At 32.2% G+C, this 16,880-nt stretch overlaps 1 protein-coding gene across 1 annotated transcript; it reads right to left on the bottom strand.

Annotated features, from left to right (window-relative positions):
- Window positions 1–13,525: 13,525 nt before the first annotated feature.
- LOC139891299 (probable protein phosphatase 2C 72) lies at window positions 13,526–16,482 on the bottom strand. The gene is given in 6 exon segments (XM_071874252.1): window positions 13,526–13,807; window positions 14,677–14,900; window positions 15,200–15,314; window positions 15,409–15,705; window positions 16,317–16,388; window positions 16,390–16,482. Coding segments are annotated over 6 exon segments (1,017 nt in total). The 3' UTR covers window positions 13,526–13,591.
- Window positions 16,483–16,880: the final 398 nt, after the last annotated feature.

The following is a 16,880-nucleotide window of genomic DNA, read 5'->3' as shown; positions in this document are numbered from 1 at the left end:
ATGAACTTGATTTTTGAGAGATAATGCCATTTGAAACTTGTTTAATTGCTAGTAATGATTATTTTGACATGTTATTTGAGTTGAATGCTTATGAACTTGGCGAACATTTTCGTATATGCTTATTTGAAAAAGTGTAGATTTGATAAAAATGTGAAAATGAGCTTAAGTTTGATATAAATTGATCATGTCATTGTAACTATTTTGATTGATGATTTTGCTGACACTAATGCATATTTGGATGCACAAAAATTGTGTTTGATGTGTTTTGCAGACTGAAAGGGGTGAATCTTCATCTCAAGCCCGCAATGCTCCTGCTGAGAATGCAGAACAACAGGAGGTGGATAACTACTACAAGCAGGATATACCTCATCCAGTCATGACATTTTTTGATATGCACTTGGAAGAGTTGCACCCGAACCTGAGATTTGACAGACTTTGGATAGATTATCCAAAGTATCAAAGGGGGTTGCATACGCTTCATTCTAAAGTTGTTGAGGTACCTAGGGTCATAGAATGGGGACCCTTAGAAGCTGTAGAATTGGCCGGGCCAATTAGGGAATTACTTGTACAGAGGTATGGTAATTCTACTTTTAATGACTGGGTACGTTTATTCACCATGCGTAGACCTGTATATAAAGTATGGTGTGAAGAATTGTTATGTAGTATAGAATTAAATGATCGGGTAGCTAGTTTAACCGATCGATCTTTTATTAGATTTTTGTTAGGCGGTTCGATGCGCCACATGTCTTTACTAGACATGGCTCAGGCTTTACGTATATATACGCCTGAGGAGTTAGCATCTGCTGATTGTAGAGGGTTGATACTAAACGGTAGAAAGATAGATGAAAATTTTGATACACACGGTGTGTGGAGTCAAATGACAAGCCATCACCGTTTCAAAGGGGGAAATTACTCTTATTTGGATATAGATAGAGCTGAATTAAGAGTAATTCATAGGTTTTTAGCTAATTCGATTACACAAAGGGGTAAGAACAAGGAAAAGGTAAATGAACAGGATTTGTTTTACCATATGTGTATTCGAGACCCACAAAGCGCTGTAAGTATACCTTATTGTGTGGGTTATTATTTATCAGCTACGGTTAGGGGGATGAGACCGCATAGCATAATAGGAGGTGGTATTTTTATTACTTTGATTGCTGAATATCTCGGTGTGGATATAAGTCGGGGGATTATTAGTAGAAGAACCAGAACCCCGCGATACTATAGGTTTAAATGTATACCATGGTGCGAAAGTTTTGAAGAGGCGAAATAACGCCGCAGTACAATACCATGGTAGACATCCACAGGTTGAGAGAAACCAACAGCAAGGTAATGTAGGAGGGGGAAATGAGATGCAAGAAATGCAAATGTTTATAGCTTCACAGGAGTACGAAAATGCTAGACAGAGAGCATTTGAAGATTGGCAAGTTCATCAGAACCAAATCATAGCTCATTGCCAACATATAGGTAGAAACTATATTCCTACACCAAAACCCATATTCCCTCCCTGGTCTATAGAGATGCAGCCACCGTATCCTACGTATAACCCTGCCGAAGCATTTTATAGCACCTATGGTTATGCTTGGAACCCCTATTGGTATCAATATCATCCCTAGTCTACTTAGTTTTATTTATTTTGTAATTTGTAATGTTGATACGTTTAATACTTATGTTAATATTGTAATAGTTTTTATAATTTTCTAACTTTTATTCTTAGATTTTAATAATTTTTGAATGTGGGGTAATATACTAAACTTCAAAAATATGTATATATGTTTGCAGTTTATCTTATGTACACAACATGGTAAAACAACGCATTTTCAAAGACTGGCATTAAATTCAGCAAAAGCAACTAATTTTGACGACAAGATGCAAAATATATGTGAAATAACAACAAGACGGAATGAACAAATGATGTGCACCATTTATCATTCAGCAAACAAACGCCAATATGTTTGGAAACTTTGGTAAAATTTAATCATTTTCACACAAATCACCCTCAATAATTTAAATTGTTACTGATTTCTTGCAAATGAGGGCATTGCAAGATCTTAAGTGTGAGAAGGGGTTAAATTCTTTCGGATTTTAAAATTTTTACTTTATACACTTGGTTACCATTAAAAATACTAGTAAAGCAGTAGTTGTATTAGAATCTAGTGCTCTCTGATAATAAAGAACAGCCCTAGTCTTATATACTGACTACCCAATTCTAGTAAAATTTTTCAAAATTTTCAATTAAATGAACTCAAATTCATGTTTATACATATTTATGAACGATAAAACTAGGTTTTAACACCGAAATTATTGTTACCTCGAAAAGGACATAAATTGAGAAACAAACCAAAATGTTAAAATTCATTTAAAATGGAATAGAGGACGATAAAAAGGAAAATAAAAGCCAAGTGTGGGAAAATTTACCAAGTTATCTTAAACATATGTCACATATATCTGCAACAAATAACTGAAAATACTTTTGCTTTGGACTAAACTAAACTGTTTTACCCAATGAAAGAAAAGAAGAGATGGATCTACACGATGAATCAATTCCTTCATTAAAAGGAAGTAAAGTCTTTCGAAAAAGACACGCGCTTCTTGATTTAGGTCATGAAGTTGTCGTCCAGACCAGCTGTAGGTTGACGAAAAATCTAGAAAAGTCATCACTAAAATCAGCAGGAAATCCACGGACCTCAGCATTGAACAGGGTCGCCAAGAGGTCAGATTTATCCTAACCATGAGAAGGATTTATCTCATACAATGGGGGGGGCACCATGCAAATTAGCTGGATAAGACTAATAAATCAGATCTCCAGAAAGGATAATCTCCTTAAAAGATCAAAAATCAGCTTTTAAGCCTGATATTACTCAATCCTAGAGATTGACCTTAAAGATTGAGAATTCAAACTCATGGAATTCAATGATATCTAAACTCGAGCTTGAACGAGAAAATATTTTGATCAAAATTACAAACCGATTTGTTTTCTGAAAACCCTATTTTCAATGCATTCATTACCATTGAACGTAAAATCCTAGGAATTCACCTGGAATTCATTAGGTCACCTGAACTAAATCGGGTGTCAACCGTAAGAACGGTGGTTGCATAGCATGGTCAAAGACAGGACCTTGTGCCAGACCGAAAAATCATAAGGGTGAGCTTTACTATTGCTCCTACCAAGGATAGTAATTGCGTCCGACACGTTGTAGACCATAATTAAAAGCATGTCAGGGGACATTGCCTTAACAGTTGCTTGTTCAACGCTTTCCTTTACAACCGTAGTTTACCGAAAGATAATATACGGGACAAGTAAACTGGACGTGTTGCTTTCCAAATACAAGGTTAGCAAGTGGGTGACACAAAACCATAAGTTTTGAGCTAAAATTTTCAAATCTGAAACCCACCAAACCCACAAAAATATTTTGCAAACACCGGTAAAGGGTTATTCCGGAAAACTTATCTAGGGTAAAAACTAGATTTAATTTTCAAAAGATCAAATGTTTTCATAAAGATCCAATTTCCTTAATGGATCTAAATTTTTATAGTCATGTGGGACTGTAAACCATATCGTTACTACCATTGTTTATACCGCCATATAGAAATCACTGATGTACAAAGTGTGAAGAATAAAGAAGTGATTCTAGTATTTCAAGACGATATTGCTTGAGGACAAGCAACGCTCAAGTGTGAGAATATTTGATAATGCTAAAAACGAACATATATTTCATAGCATTATTCCTCAAGAAAGACAAGCTTTTAGTTGCAATTGTTCTATTTACAAGTGATATTCGTTTAAATAATAAAAGGTGAAGACAAAAGACAGATTCGACGAATTGAAGACGCAAACGACCAAAAAGCTCAAAAGTACAAAAGACAATCAAAGAGGTTCCAATTATTGATAAGAAACGTCTCGAAATTACAAGAGTACAAGATTCAAAACGCAAAGTACAAGATATTAAATTGTACGCAAGGATGTTCGAAAATCCGGAACCGGGAATGAGTCAACTCTCAACGCTCGACGCAACGGACTAAAAATTACAAGTCAACTATGCACATAAATATAATATAATATATAAATAATTCTTAAAAATTATATATATATTATATTAATATTTAAAACCGTCGGCAAGAAAGACTCCAAAAGGGACTGAGCTGTAATTTCAATCTCCGCGACTCGCGGAGTTTGAAGGCCAAAAATTCCGCGAGTCGCGGAGCCCCAAGTTTTGAAACTCCCTATAAAGCCAACCGAATTCTGAGCATTTTTCATCATCATATATCAATCTCTCCATCTATATACGTAAAATATATATATATATAATTTATATTTTAATTTTAATTTTAATCTTAATCCTAATAATAAGGGTACGTTAGCGAATGTTGTAAGGGTGTAAGTCGAAATTCTGTCCGTGTAACGCTACGCTATTTTTAATCATTGTAAGTTATGTTCAACCTTTTTTCATTAATATCTCGTAGCTAAGTTATTATTATGCTTATTTAATCCGAAGTAATCATGATGTTGGGCTAATTACTAAAATTGGGTAATTGGGCTTTGTACCATAATTGGGGTTTGGACAAAAGAACGACACTTGTTGAAATTAGACTATGGGCTATTAATGGGCTTTATATTTGTTTAACTAAATGATAGTTTGTTAATGTTAATATAAAGATTTACAATTGGGCGTCCCTATAAATTACCACATACGCTTAATCGGACACGATGGGCGGGATATTTATAAGTACGAATTATTGTTCATTTGACCGGACACGGGGATGGATTAATAGTCAATGGACTCATTAAAACAGGGGTGGATTACATTCAAGGGTAATTGGTGTAATTGTTAACAAAGTAGTAAAACCTTGGTTTACACGCAGTCGATAACCTGGTGTATTCATTAAACAAAGTATTAAAACCTTGTTACAATTCGAATCCCCAATTAGTTGGAATATTTGACTTCGGAAATAAGAATAATTTGACGAAGGCTTTCGCTCTTTATATTTATGACTGATGGACTATTATGGACAAATCCGTATGGACATATTAAATAATCCAGGACAAAGGACAATTAACCCATGGGCATAAAACTAAAATCAACACGTCAAACATCATGATTACGGAAGTTTAAATAAGCATAATTCTTTTATTTCATATTTAATTTCCTTTATTTTATATTTAATTGCACTTCTAATTATTGCATTTTTATTGTTATTGTATTTAATTGCACTTTTAATTATCGTACTTTTTAATTATCGCAAGTTTATTTTATGCTTTAATTTAAGTCTTGTATTTATTTTTAATACTTTACATTTGGTTTTAACTGCGACTAAAGTTTTAAAATCGACAAACCGGTCATTAAACTGTAAAAACCCCCATTTATAATAATAATATTACTTATATATATATATTTGTATTTTTATAAAAGTAGACTAATATAGCGTTAAGCTTTGTTTAAAAAGATTCCCTGTGGAACGAACCGGACTTACTAAAAACTACACTACTGTACGATTAGGTACACTGCCTATAAGTGTCGTAGCAAGGTTTAAGTATATCCATTCTCTAAATAAATAAATATCTTGTGTAAAATTGTATCGTATTTAATAGTATTTCCTTGTAAAAATAATAGCTATTTTATATACACCTCGCGAAACATCAGTTAGGCAAAGATATATATAAGACTCGCCGAAAACTGATTCCCGGGGCTCAAGTTATGACCCGATGAACTTTTAATTAAAACTTATGGTTATTAATTATGACTTATGATATAAATAATGAATTTCATTATTAATAAATTTCTTATGATATAAAAAGTAATTATTTAATTTAAGACTTATGATATATATATTTACTATATCATTTATTAATTAATTATGATTTAATTAAACATTTAATTAAACTTATGATTAATAATACTTTTATTGTTAATGAAAAATACTTATGGTAAGTATTAAACTTATATTATGAGATTATTATAATAAGACTTATAATAAGGATTAATTAATTATTTAATTATTATAAGGCTTAGTTATTATTTAATTATAATTTAATTATTAAATACTTATGATTTAATAATGATAATTAGAAACTTATGATATGATTAATAATTCATTATTAATTAATAATACTTATGATATGATTTAAAATCTATTATTAATTAATAATACTTATATTATGATTAATATTTAATTAATTAATTAAATACTTATGTTATATTAATTATATCATTTAAACTTATGTTAACTTTAATAATTCATTTTAATTTAATTAAACTTATGTTATGACATAATTATACATATATGACTTTAATTAACGTTATAACCTATATTATTAATATAACTTATACTTTTAAAATTAACGTTGACTATGTTTGACCAAGGTTGACTTTTGAGTTGATTTTCGATTGACTTTGACTTTCAATTGACTTTCTAATTAAGGAAACTTTCCTAACTTATATACTTTCCAAAAATAGCAACTTTCTAAATATGGAAACTTTCTAAATTTAGAAACTTTCCTAAAATAGAAACTTTTCAAAAATAGAAACATCCCTAAAATAGAAACTTTCCAAAAATAGAAACATTCCTAAAATAGAAACTTTCCTAAAATAGAAACTTTCCAAAAATGGAAACTTGCTAAAAATAGAAACTTTCTAAAAATAGAAAGTGTGTGTCCGTACGCTGTTCCGATCAAACTGATGCATGTTGAGTATTGTTCTATGTCTACTTGCAACATGTACAATAACTATCATACTAAGACTTGACCTAAGTTAGTTATTTATATCGACCTGCTTTATTTATAGGTCGGCGTTGTGATCATACTTGATCACTTTACTTCATTGACGTTCGCATTTTTGTGTGGTTACTTCATTTGCTTTAAGGTGAGTTATAGTCCCATTTTTCTATTTTAAATCTTTTGGAATGAGAATACATGCATTTTATTTTTACATATTGAACACATGTGGAAGTTGATTTAAATTATTCATTGTGAGTCGAACAAAAATATTCTCTAATCTGGTAATTGTAATCACTGGTTTCTACTGGTGAACGCGAATCCTACGGATAGATCTATCGGGTTTGACAACCCCATTTCGAGCTAGTCGCGCTAGCAATTTATAATCGAAATGTTTAGTACTTCGTATTTAGTTGAAGATACACTTGTTCGGTGTATATTATTTATTGTGTTTGGAAAGGGTAAATAAATGGTTAAGTGGTTACCAGGTGGCTCACGGAAAATGGAATAATGTTTTTATATGTTTTCTAACATATAATTTTGTGGTCCAAAAAGGAGTTTTTATGTTTTCAAACATAAATTTTTACGGTTTAAATTAAATATTGTTTGCAATATTAAACCTATAATTCACTCAACATTTTTATTGACAATTACTCGCATGTTTTATTCTCAGGTTCATGATTGATTGCTTCCGCTATGCTTAGAGAGTCTGCATATTTATAATGACAGCTTTTGTTAAACATTAACTTGCATTCTATTTTGATACATTTAATAGTGGATGTTGTTGACTTTGTTTTGGTCAACTTTTTGTTAAGTAATAATGTATGGTTTTTCTAAACTTACATATTTTGGTAGGTTTCCTTTATAGGAAATCATTTTTAAATAAAGAATGCAAAGTTATTTATTAAATTCATATAGATTTATGATCAAGCTGTGGGACCAAGATAACGATGGTCGTCAAGTGTACCTTGACGGGTCGTTAAACTTTAGTACTTCGAAATTTATATCATGTCAAAAGGAGGATCCCGGAATGATGGGGATATTCTTATATGCATATTGTGAATGTCGGTTACCAGGTGGTCAATCGATATGAATGACATTTTTGTCTCTATGCATGAGACGTATATTTATGAGAACTGGAAATCATGTGGTCTATTAAAATGATGGAAATAATTATTTATGTTAAACTATGAACTCACCAACCTTTTGGTTGACACTTTAAAGCATGTTTATTTTCAGGTATGAAAGAAATCTTCCGCTGTGCATTTGCTCATCTTAGAGATATTACTTGGAGTCATTCATGACATATTTCAAAAGACGTTGTATTCGAGTCATTGAGTTAATCAAGATTATTATTTAGTCAATTATAGTTGGATATATTATGAAATGATATGCATGCCGTCAACTTTCGATGTAAAGCAAGTTTGTCTTTTAAAAACGAATGCAATGTTTGTAAAATGTATCATATAGAGGTCAAGTACCTCGCGATGTAATCAACTATTATGAATCGTTTATAATCGATATGGACTTCGTCCGGATGGATTATGACGGGTCATGAAATTACCCAATGTGATGGTATGTGAAGAGTTTACGCCTAACGCGTGTGTGAGTGACAAATGAGAGTATTTGATGTCAAAATAGCCGTTAAATTAAGTTGGGTGGTATGAATGGTGTGGCACCTAACTGTTACCTTTCTAACCAATTCTTTAATATTATCATATAACTTGTTAATTGATAATAACTGAATTCAATTAAAAAGATATATTTTTCATATGAGTATATTGAGCAGTCTCTTTCAAAATGAACAATATCGAATTGTATAAGATAATTCATGCTCAAAGAAAGAAACTGTTCATTGGCGGTCACCCGATGATAAGATACGTCATGCTCAAAGGGCTTCTGATCAAACGATATCGAGGCTCTTTAATGTGATACCCTCGCTTATGTGTTGGCTTGTTTTTGTACTAGCTATTCTTACCAGCACACAATAAAGTACATAAACCCTGCTGCCGAAAGAGTTGCTAACAACTCCCTCTTTTTCATATCTAATGTCCCCAAATAAAAAATACATGCAAATTATATAAAAATGTCATCATTACATTGTATTTTTTGTTCACTATCCAGTTTTATCCTTTACGTTTTATTCATCATTTTTGTCTTACATATATATAAAGTAAGAGTATAAAGAATTTTATCTCACTATTCTTACATATTTATGATGTGGACTATTAATATGAGATATTTCAGAATTGAGACATTTCAGAATTGAGACGGATGATGCATATTTAATCTAATAATCTGTGATGGCCACAAATACATACATTTAAGGTTGTCTCAACAATTTCATTTTACTATCTGGTTACATGAAACTAGGAAGTGGCCGTTGGCCCACTTCGTTGGGCTAGAAATTTTGAACCTACTAAACGAAGTTTGTTAAAAAAAAAAGTATTGTAGCAGTACTGTAGCGGTTACTGTAGCGGCACTGTTCATTCATGCCGGCTGTTATATATATTGTAAATAAAGAATATATAGTACACTTTACATACTTAGTTTTATCCAAAAACAAATTAGCTTTTAAATATATGTAAATACGTAATAGAAAATTGGATATTTATGTTTCAATGAATTTGTTGAGAATATAGTCATGAATAAAATGTGCATTTAATCAAATTTTATATTTCCATATTTATAATTTATTGTCCTTAAAGTGCGACCTACATAAATCATTAAATGCTAGATGAGCAAAAGTAAAAAAAAGTTGGTATATATATACATTCGAAACAAAACTTAAAAACTCATTCAAGGTACTCTAAATAACCTTACAAAAAAAAGTGATACTTCGAAATTTTTATCACCCACAATGAAGATAACTCCTTCAAAAATGACAACCTTCTTTATCTTGTTGTTTTTCATCTTAGGTAATTTATTCGCGAGTCCTTCAAGCCTAACGAGCGTGAACAATGTTTATAACGTTATACCTGCCAAATGGGTCAAGTTGAGTCGATTTGGTTAACGGTTTAATATGATTTTGAGTTAAAACGAGTCATGGGTCAAACGAGTCATGGGTCAAACGAGTCTAAATTTTAAACTATTGGGTCATGTAACATAAGTTTTTGTCATTTATTATTGTAGGTATGATGAACTTTCCTCGATTTTCATTTGCTGAGTATCCTTCATGTGGTGATTGTTCTACCGGCACGTGTCTGTTTCCCGCAATTCCTTTTTGTATCAACCATCGTTGTATTTGCCTATTGAAGAACGAGTTGAGAGGAATTGCAAATGGAGATGCGCCTTTTCCAAATAATGGAGATGCGCCTTTTCCAAATATCGATTGATCAATCGACACATCAAAGTTAAACACCGAGTGCACATTATTATTACATTCCAATAAATAATATAGATCTTGTGTACTTGAAATAATTGTTGCTTCCGTTTAAATAGAATTATTACGGAGTACTTTTTTTTTTTTTTGGCCAAAAAAACAAGAACTTTGATTATCAAAAGAGACCTCAACAAAAATTGAAGCTCCAAAAGCGTACAAACCATCAACAACCGAGCTAAAAACATGAACGCCGAACCTAATTAAGCTCGCACCGAAACACAAAGACAATACAACATAAAAAAGAAACACAAAAAATACAAATTGACCATACGAGACCGGAAAAAAGAGGGTGACCAATCAAACAAAGGGCTAGCGATTTTTGCAACCGTTTTCACCCGGACCTCTTAATCGTCTTTGATGAAAACCCCGAACTTCTCCATCTCCTTCTCCTTGAACTCGGCGTCTTCTTCTTTTCGAGTTCTTCCCTTTATTCGTCTTTGAGGAAACCATATTATCCAATTTAGAAGAGGTGATAAGAACATAAGTTACATTATACTTCATCATATACATGACTTTTAAAATTGCTAGTATACATTTTCTCCTAATTTTTTTTTTTTTTACTTATGTAACTTTTTTTTTAATACATTATAAGATTATAAGATATAAGATAATAAATTAACATGACATGAGCCCATGAGGCTAGCCAAATACAAACACGCATGCCTTTTTGGTTAATTGGTCATACTTTTTCTTTGATAATAACGTGATGATGATTCTAGTATTTTGTAATATGAAACTGATGATCATACAATTTGATTGTTTGTTAGCAATATTTGACATTGCATCCTTTTCATTCTTTTTAATACCGTATAATATAAGAATATAAATATATATTGTTATTATTAACTAGTTTAAAATTCGTATTTTCGCAAAGAAAACACGCGTCGAAAAACGCGTCTTCAAATCGCGCGTCGAATAACTTGTGCCTAAAAACGTGCGTTGATAACGCGCGTCGAAAAGGCGCCTCGAAAAACGTGGGTCGAATACGCGCTGGAAAAACGTGGCTCGAAAACAAGCGCCGGAAACGCGCGTCGAAAACGCGCTTCAAAAACGCGCCGCAATAATTCGCCCCGAAAACGCGCGTCTAATTCGCGCCTTGAAAACGTGCGCTGAAAAAGCGCCTCGAAAACACATATCGAAAAACATGCCTCGATTTAATTTTAGTAGAACCAGTTGGGTCAACCCTAAGACCCATTAATCTATAAAAAGAAATTGGAGTTTGATGAGTTTTTAAAATGGACCTTTTTAACCTTTGAGTCTTATTTGACAGTCTAGAAATGACCCATTACATAGGCAATTTAATCACAATCAAAATCAAAATCAAATCAAAATATATATTATATTATAGACAAAATTTCACAAATAGTCTGTGATTTGTATAGATTACAATCGTGAACCCCGTGCTTTTTTACCGTCAAGCAGTGGTAGGCATGGTGGTGCTGAGAATCCCCAAGTCTCGATTTCATTTTCCTATCCATTACCACGACAGTAATTTTACTATATACTACGTATTTGACTAGCTCATTATATTATACTGTATTATATTTTACTCTATTGGCCAATTGTAATATGATTTTTTTTTTTTTTTTTTTTTTGGCAAAAAAACGAAAATTCATATAGATACGAGATCGTTTTAAAGAAAAACGACCTCAATGGAAAATACAAAAGGACAAGGGAAAAACGGGGAAGCTCACACCTAGAACGCAACCATCTGAACAAAAAATATCTAAAAAAAATATGACTAGCCCATTATCACATACTTTAATTTGGTTCTACATGACTTTCTTAGGTAAAAACTAACAAATTTGTTTGTATTTCGTAATTCTCTACAACTAACCAACGACTATTGTAAGTTCCTTTTTTAGAAAAGTTTTTACTCCGTATCTTTTAATACATTTCATTATCATAGAATATTTATTGTATTTATGTATTACAGTATTAATTACAGAGTATAAGATAGGTATAATTATAAACAACTTATTATTTTTATTTTTATCGGTTGGTGGTTGTCGATTTATGTATTCGTGGTGGGTTTTTGTCGAGCTTGTGTTTCGATGAGGACTTGAAGTCGTGACCTTCTGGTGCGTGGGTTATTTCTTTGTTAATCATTTTGACATGATACATTATCACCACTCAGATTGATTGTGTGTGATCGGAGATAGTTTTGATTTTCGTGGGTTTTTTTTGTGTGGTTTTCAGGTCGTAGTCACTTCCCCGTTTCCATATGTTCATTCGGGTGCTTGCCCTGATGTGATAATGTGATTTGCTTTTGGTTAACAAGGCGGTTTCCTTTGATGGTTGGCTCGTTCGTTCGCAGGCTTTTTCGTTTGGATTGTTTCGAGTGTGAGTTTATATTCGTTGATGTTGTAGGTTTTCAACTGATCTTATAATGTTTAGATTGTTTAGTCGATTCGTGTTGAATTCATTAGAGTATAGAAGGTTCGGCGGAGGTCGTGTTATGTAATCCCTAGCATCTTGCTAGTTTTATTAATTTTAATATAATTATTGCCTTTCGAAAGAAAAAAAATATTTTTATTTTAAATTGTTTGCCTAATAACAATGTTGCCAGGGGCGGAGCATTGTGGAGACAGGGCGGGGCGTCCGCCGCAGCTGAATTTTTTATTTTTTATTTTAAACAATTTACACTAAAAATAAAATTTGTATACTAAAAAATAAGGTTTTTTAGTGTTCGTCTAAGTTTCAATGAAAAATTAAATAAATTTTTGCACTCGCCCCATTGGTGGTCGGGTTCAAGTTCCGCCACTTTATGTTGCTTATAATTATTACTAATAATTGTGATTATGATTATTGATCTTTTATGCTGTATTTTTCTTTATTTAAGCTTTATGTTTTTTGTTAATGTTGGGTGTACCATTGTTTTCGACATAATTAACCGATTTTGCATATATCATTTTCGACAAAACTCATGTAATAATTGTACGTTTATTCTATTTAAAACGAATATGAATGTGTACTTCTTATATTAATATAATACTTTGTGATGATGTCTGAATAAAGTTTTTATCGTAGTTATCGAATTATCGACTAAGCCATCTTATCGTAAAATTTTAGCTCCGCCCCTGATGTGAAGATGATGATCTAGAAAGTGTTGTGCATATTAAAACCACTTTGGGTGACACTCAACTGATTTGACCCATTCCCTCTAAGTACGCTTTTGACGATTCGATAAACTCCCTAAAAATTATCATGATTCCTTGAGGGAGGAAGCATCACTTTTAATGATACCAACATAGTTTCAAAACTGATTAGTGTTAACATGAACGGGATACATTTGGAAAGCTTATAACTCTATGTCTCTATCGATTCATTCCAATAAAAATCATGAAACTATTCGATGTAATAATTTTTCACTTTAGTATTTCACCTCAACAACATACATGAAATGAAAAACTTATGTTTGTATACGTATTAGTACAAAATGTATGACCCCTTATGTCTGCTAGTTTTGTGTTGAATGTATCAAGAAGTTTTGAGTCCTACAAGTCCGAATCTTTAGTTGTACTGTACAACTCTTGATGCGGTTTCTTTTGTAAGAATAAGCAAATTGCCGAGCAGTCGTCTCTTTTTGATGTAGGAAACTTTTGTTTCCAAGCAGCGATAGCTGCTACGACTACTGCTTTTGCTGCCGATTCTTCACTCTCTGCTCCCCACACGATTGATGCAACCGTGTTGTTGCTAAGCACGTCCCAAACCTGAAAATTTTCCGTTTGCGATTAACTAAACATGTACCTGAGAGGTGCATTGTTGATTTGTACTGTATAAATTGACATGCGTTCATAACATTATAGTGCAATTCTACACTGTTGATATGTATTTATACAAGTTAACTTGTAGAGTTAGCAAAAATATGGAACATGCCAAACTGGCTGAATGATGAATGGCCAAATAGGCCAATCCTATTATCTTAGCAAAAATATGGAACATGCCAAATAGGCCAATCCAAACTGGCTGAATGATGAATGGCCAAACATGCCAAATAGGCCAAATGGCCAAACAAGTTGATTTAAGGATTTAGATTATCATCTTAATTATCTTAAAGTATTATTTTTGTACTAATATTTAACATATTCTTCTGTCAAATTTGAGTTTTCTGTGGGTTCATCATGACCCATCAAATTTACTTTTTGAGATCCGTTACCCGGCCCGCCCATCTTGCCACCTTTGGTAACGGGTAAACGGGCCAGAAACCAGCTCATAGTTTAGTGTACTTTTTATAATTAAAAATGAAGGCTTAAGTATTTAAAAGAACGAGTTGGAAGGTAGAACTGGGGTGACACCTAACTGTTGCCTTTCTAAATACTAAACAATTTTTTAATGTTACTCATCTAGCCTGTTAATAACTAAATTCAACTAAAATTGATATATTTTGATAAGTCCGCCACAGACATGCATTAAGGAGTTATACTGTACAACTCATTAATGCATGTGTTCGGTCGATTTACCAACAATGTAGTGGAAATATCACCACTCTTTTCATATGAGTATGTTGAACTGTCTCTTTCAAACTTTACTATTAATTTAATTGGTAACATTATTGTGAGACCAGATGTATTAAACATACCCCATCACTTGCAAGAACAAGAAACTGGTCGTTAGAGGTCAACCTGTGATATGACACGTCAGGTACAGCTATGATCCCGTGGCTTTTGAGTACAAAATCTCCAAACGCACGAGACATAGCTAGCCCTGGTGAGTCATGATACGGTAGCCAAACTCGATCTATATGTGGTTCTTCTCTCAGTGCCATCACTCGACCGTTTGACTTCCTTATTCTATCCGCTTCAGCTACACATTAATTTATCAACCATAAGTTCACATATGTACATTAAACATACACAACTTTTTATAAGGGCATGTTTACTTTTCAACTTAATGATCTGTGTTTCTGTAGAACTTTAATACAATAAGTAAAATTGTTATTTGTTTGACACTAATAATCTGTAACTTAATCTGAAAATGGTCTGTGTGTAAGAGACGTAGAAACAAAGACCCTTCCCAAACAAAGACATATGAAAACAACACTTCATACAAATTAAAATTAAACAGCCCTTAAATGTATGTATAACACAGTTATCAATACTTACAAGGTACATTTGGTTTAAGATCAGTAGTCAATTGCATAGGCATAATTCCATTTTCAGCGATTGTTCCTAGAACTGCTCTTGAATCTCCAAGATTTGCAATAACGAGATCTTCACCCTGTTGTACAAGTGTATAACCAATCGGTTTATAAGTGGGTATCGATGAATAAAGGCGTAACGAAATCATGATGAGATTGTGTTAAGTATGGTACCTGTTTGATGACAATAACAGCAGTTGTACCACTACAAGAACAATCTATATGTTCCAAAAGCTTAATCTCTTTATCCATGACTTTAAAGGCACTAAAACAGGCTTCTTCCCAAAAATGGAAATCTTTGGATACAAAATCATCGTGTTCATTTACTGTTTTGCCCTTTGACATGATTGAATTTCTTTGGTTGATGATTAATGATGGCAACTTGTTTCTCACAAATTTACTCACTATTTGACCATTCCTTCCATGTCCATCAAATACTCCTCCAAATACTCCATTTTCCATTCCATAATCCTTCATCATAATAAAAAACAAAAACTTTAGAAATCCAATTTCATAGAATCTGATTATGCCTAAAAATATCTAAAATTGCATTAAAAACCCCTTTAATATCAAGAGTAGTATGTATAAAAAGATACTTGCTTTTTACAATGAAATTTTTTTATTGATGCATACATGCAAGATATAAAGTATAAACACTTTAAGCGGTCACTAAAAGCATATTTGAGTCGTCAAGGAAAGGATCAAAAAACGGTTACATAATAACTCGGTCAGAACGCGCACACATGATTAAATACGGAGTACATCATGTTTCCCGAATAACCCGATCCTATTAATCGTTTACTAAAACAATGGTACTTACAAGTCAATGATTCATAAACTTTATGTGGATGTTTAAAAGATTTTAGGCGCCATTTGACTCACGAAATTCAATGAAATTTTCGGTGGAATTACAATTTGGATTTAGTGAGTCAAATGGGGCCTATTGAAAAACACTAGCCATGTAAAATTGGTGATCATGTACTAAAACTCACTAGGTGGTTTAATCATACAACATAACTTTAACTTTCTTATCATTATCCCAAATAAGAAAATAACATTAAAGATTGAGTTGAGGATTAAACCTGGTAAATAATGGCAGCATCTTGGTTCATTCCTTTAGATCCTTGATGAGTGTAGAGTGAGCCAACTTTTTTTATCAGAAACATTTTCTTGATAATAAATAACATTTTCATGACCATAGTCTATTTCATGAATCTCATGAGATGCTTTGGATATGCAGATACCCATTTTCTATTTTCTATTTTTTAATTAATCAAAAAACTTCACAAAACACGCTCTTTATACACACCCAGATAACATGAGAAATGGGACCCATTCACCCAAAATGAATAGAAAACTGAACAAATCCCATCATATATAATAACTATACTAATAAATAATTAAATAATTAATCCTCATATTAAAAAAATTCCATAACTAAAAGATTAACATTTATTATTCATTAATTAATCAAATATATTTTATATTGAACATTTAATAGTTTGAAATTGAATACGAAACGCAACTTTAATTTCAAGCACCGCAAGTTGATGCTGAAACATCAATTATGCAAAAATTTAATGTTTAATAATTATTAGATTATTCATATTTTTAAAAGTCAAATTCCATGAGTCGTTCCCACTATG

Source organism: Rutidosis leptorrhynchoides, chromosome 2 (assembly GCF_046630445.1).
Source record: "Rutidosis leptorrhynchoides isolate AG116_Rl617_1_P2 chromosome 2, CSIRO_AGI_Rlap_v1, whole genome shotgun sequence".
NCBI classification, from domain to species: Eukaryota; Viridiplantae; Streptophyta; class Magnoliopsida; order Asterales; family Asteraceae; genus Rutidosis; species Rutidosis leptorrhynchoides.
Note: the sequence above shows the minus strand (reverse complement) of the source record. Positions and strands in the feature narration are given on the sequence as shown.